The sequence below is a fragment of the Sinocyclocheilus rhinocerous genome, unplaced genomic scaffold (assembly GCF_001515625.1).
Source record: "Sinocyclocheilus rhinocerous isolate Xijiao unplaced genomic scaffold, SAMN03320098_v1.1 scaffold2875, whole genome shotgun sequence".
Taxonomy (NCBI): Eukaryota; Metazoa; Chordata; class Actinopteri; order Cypriniformes; family Cyprinidae; genus Sinocyclocheilus; species Sinocyclocheilus rhinocerous.
The window spans coordinates 84,649-89,193 of NW_015634030.1; the positions used below are offsets into that span (position 1 = coordinate 84,649).

General features: G+C 33.8%; 1 protein-coding gene across 1 annotated transcript in view; it reads right to left on the reverse strand.

Annotated features, from left to right (window-relative positions):
* LOC107745278 (glutamate receptor ionotropic, kainate 2-like) overlaps nucleotides 1-4,354 on the reverse strand; it is a gene marked incomplete at its 5' end in the record, with an annotated part of 7,592 nt that extends 3,238 nt beyond the window's left edge. The window contains 3 exons of the mRNA XM_016559127.1: nucleotides 589-693; nucleotides 1,054-1,199; nucleotides 4,108-4,354. Coding sequence (XP_016414613.1) covers nucleotides 589-693; nucleotides 1,054-1,199; nucleotides 4,108-4,354 — 498 coding nt within the window. The remainder of the gene's footprint in view (nucleotides 1-588; nucleotides 694-1,053; nucleotides 1,200-4,107) is intronic.
* Between the last annotated feature and the right edge of the window lie 191 nt (nucleotides 4,355-4,545).

A 4,545-nucleotide genomic window follows, 5' to 3' on the forward strand; every position in this document is an offset into this window, starting at 1 on the left:
TAACTATGTTACTTATTTGAAAAAGTAACTCAGATATTCTCTTGTAAATTAAAAAGTAATGCGTTACTTTACTAGTTACTTGAAAAAAGTAATCTGATTACGTAACTCGCGTTAACATAAACACGTCTGCTTAAATCAGGCTGTAGCAGGGCCATTTTTAAAGCCAAATTTGTTATGAAGCTCAAATGTTCATAAAATAACTTATTATTCTTTAATATGTTAGGTTTAAAATCCAAATAGTCGTTTTAGTGCTGTAAAAGCTGTTCTATATGATGAACTATATTCATTATTTTATTTTCAAAAAGTAATGAATTACATTTTAGTCTGTTCTTTGAATAAACCAAATGACCCGTGTTATTTTAGTATAATTGAGATATTAATATTATTATTACTTGAATCCTTATTAAAGCTACTGAAGTTATTCAGTCGAGAGCAGTGAGTGATTTTCTCTGTCTTTTGTTGTTTGATTAGCATTAACGACAGACGGCAGCAGGTTTATTAGGCTGCTGTCACTTTAAGACCTAACATTCTACACTGTTTGTCCGATAAAGCTGTGAAAGAGCGACCTCTGGTGTTTGCGTCTGATACCTTCTCGATCTGCGCGTTCTGTTTGGATTTGTACAGCACCTCGCCGACGGCCACGAACACAGACAGCACCAGGCCGGCGGCGAGGACGATGAAGATGCCGCCGATGTTCTGCACGCCGAGAGCGCTGGCCTCCTTACTCTCCTCCTCCGGACATCCGTTCCCTCTCCACCACTTCTCCTTCATCATGTGCAGCTTGCCCTCCTCCTGCAGCTGCAGGATGGCGATCGTGATCTTGTCCCGATACGGCGAGCCTGCGTCACAAATCACTCATTATAAATCAGATAGTTCCGGTGCTTGATTCTGATTGGCTGAGCCGCTTGATTCTGATTGGCTGAGCCGCGTTCGAAGCTGTTGTAAATGACTCTACAAAGTAACATACACCTTTGTTTACGTTTGTGTGTTGCTCGGCAACCACTTTGTTGCAACCACAACTGTTTCTGAGGAGCTACATTGTTTGGTGCCGATGTTCTGCACGCCGAGAGCGCTGGCCTCCTTACTCTCCTCCTCCGGACATCCGTTCCCCCTCCACCACTTCTCCTTCATCATGTGCAGCTTGCCCTCCTCCTGCAGCTGCAGGATGGCGATGGTGATCTTGTCCCGATACGGCGAGCCTGCGTCACAAATCACTCATTATAAATCAGATAGTTCCTGTCCTTGATTCTGATTGGCTGAGCCGCTTGATTCTGATTGGCTGAGCCGCGTTCGAAGCTGTTGTAAATGACTCTACAAAGTAACATACACCTTTGTTTACGTTTGTGTGTTGCTCGGCAACCACTTTGTTGGAACCACAACTGTTTCTGAGGAACTACATTGTTTGGTGGAAGAATACTGTTTTTATTAATATCATTACACTTTATTTGCTCTGTTTTATTTTGTGAAACCGTGCTACGTATATGGAATAACCGTTTTATAAAAGCAATAACCCCCCGTGAAGCTGTGGTTTACAGTGAATTTATAACAGCTAAGAGGGTTTTAGCGGAGTGCCTAACAACGCCCCTTAGCTGTTATAAATTCACTGTAAACCGTGAGGCGTAATGTCAATTACCGATTTTTTATTAAATAAGAAATTTAAAAATTATGAAGCTTAAAGCTTTTTTTATTCTTTATAAAAGACATTTGAGTTTTAAAAGTAGTGTCGTGAATGCTGTTCTAGCTGATGAACAATATTCATTAGTTATTTTATTTTTAGTGAATGATAACTTAAATTAATTGCGATACCCTTATAGTTTTTATTAATACTTATTACTATACTACATAATTAGTTGTTAATAATTTTAGTTTTACAATTTAATTTTTAGCAGTTTTGTATGACTCTATAGTTTAAGTACTTTTTTATTTCTGTTTCTCTTTTCCGTTTTAAATATAGTTTGAGTTTCATTTTACGTCTTCATTATTTTTTTATTTTTTTTCACGTTTTTAAAAAATATTTTAAATTAGTTAGAATTTTTTATATTTTCCTTTTTTATTTTAATTCTAGGTAAAGGTTTTTAAAATATGTCTATACGATTTTACTTAATGCTTTTTTTTTGTTTTTATTAATATTTTGATTGTTTTATTTTTATATTTCCCTAACTTAATTAGTTAATGTTTGTCATTTTATTGTGCTTTTGTCATTTTTAGTAGTTTATATAGTTTTTATTAATTTTTAATTTCATGCTTTTTTAGATTGTATTAATATTTTGAATTAGTATTTATTTTTCTATGTTCTTTTTTCATATTTAATTTTAGTATGTATTTTCATTTTTAGTAGTTTATGTCTGTATAGTTTTTTTTTTCAGTATTACTTTTAGTTACTTTAGTACACTTAATTAAAAATGAGAAATGATTCCTTGGCAAGTAATATTTTATTTTATTTCACTTAATGTTTATTTTATTTAAATAATGATTTTTTTTATTTAATTCAACTATAATAACCCTGTAAGTTACCCAATATTAATTATTAAAAGAACATGTATTTAAACATGTTTAAACTTGTGCTAAACAAATGAATAAATAAGGGCCGCGTCTAAATGATTTTCTGTGCTAATCAACACAAACGCTGCTGATGGAGCTTAAATCCTGAACATCTGTAATTGCACGAGCTGCATTCTTTGATAAAGCACTGATGTTATTCCAGGAATATGTGTTTAAACACGGAGGATTTGTGCAGATAAAGATGGATAAATATTCCCCTTGTATTCGCTCCTCCCCCGCAGAACTGCTCTGAGATATGAAGGTTTATATAAAGCGCGCAGATCCTCTGCTGTCGCCTTCAGAAGAGAAGAAGAGACTCATGGGAAATGAAACTAGAACAGAAGGAGATCGTATGTTCAGTCTGTTTTGTGTGCATCTTTGAAAATATACTAATATGTGACCTTCACTCTTAAGGGTCAATTTTTCGAAATTGAGATGTATACATCATCTGAAAGCTGAATAAATAAGCTTTCCATTGATGTATGGTTTGTTAGGATAGGACAATATTTGGCCGAGATACAAAATAAATAAATAAAGTTTTTATTATGATTCTTCAAAAAGTCTCCGATTTTTCATAAAAATAAATAAATAAAATAAAAACAGTGGATGATGTTGTAGATTTTAGACTTCTGCCTTATGAATAATATAATAATTATTATTTTCCTCTTTTTCAGGTAATAATTTAACCTGTCGCACCTGGCTCAAGTTAAATGACTTGTTTTATCATTTAATTTAGATTTATTACACTTATATTTATTCACAACTAAATATTTTAATGTGTTCAGTGTTTTAAATAGAAAATAGTTTAATAACTAATTGTAAATTTGTTAGAACAAAGATATTGTTTCTTGTTTTTATAATTGCTTTTGCATGAAATACAACAATAATTAGTGATAATACATCAAAAAATGAAAATCCTGTCATAATTTGAAAATGAAATTTGACTATTAGATGAAAACATTATAGTGTTCAGAAGATATAATAACCAGGGTTATTATCATTAACTTAATTATACATCAAAAAATTAAAATTCTGTCATAATTTGAAAATGAAATTTGAGTATTAGATGAAAACATTATAGTGTTCAGAAGATATAATAACCAGGGTTATTATCATTAACTTAAACTAATACCACAATAAAACTTTTTTGTTATTTGAAATAAAATAAACATTAACTGAACTAAAATATAAATCATGTTATTTCAGCTAGTCATTAAGTTGTTTTAAATAACTAAAACTGAAATTAAAAAGCAATGCAAACTTTATGAGCATATATATATATAAACAAAAAAATTACTAAAACGTGAAATAAGTAATTGAAAATATTCATATAAATGATAATAGTGTCTCAGTGATACTAAAATGTATCACTGATAATCGTCTACACTGAGCGTGTTACACAATAAAGAGAAATCTCTCAGCTCTCCATCATCTGTCACTGCAGGTCGCCATGGCGACAGGTTTATACTGATAGGATGCTGATGCTGTAGATGCAGGTCGCCATGGCGACAGGTTTATACTGATAGGATGCTGATGCTGTAGGTAATAACAGGATGCGTTTCGTACCCATGGGCGTCCCCACGCCGTACGCCTTGGAGTCGATTAGGCCGCCGATCTGCGTCAGGTTGCAGTTGCGCTGCGTGACGAACTCGATGGTGGTGGACTCCATCAGGAAGGCGTAGTCAGACGTCAGCACGCGATGGATGCCCTCCTCCACGCTCTTCACGATCACAGACTGACGCCGGCTGTTCATGAACTCCCACATCTTATCGTACGTCGAGATCTTGGTTTTCTGCAGCGGAGACAGAGAGGTTTATCCATTCGAACGCTGCGTTAGGATGAAATCGGACAGGAATTCAACTGAAAAGCTGCTTAACAGATGAAACTGAATCAGTGTCATAATTGATGAAAGATGAACTGAATCATTCTTGAAAATGACTCTATTGTCTTCTGCAGAGCTGCTGTATAGCATAAAATTGAATTTGTTTCATAACTGATTATTTT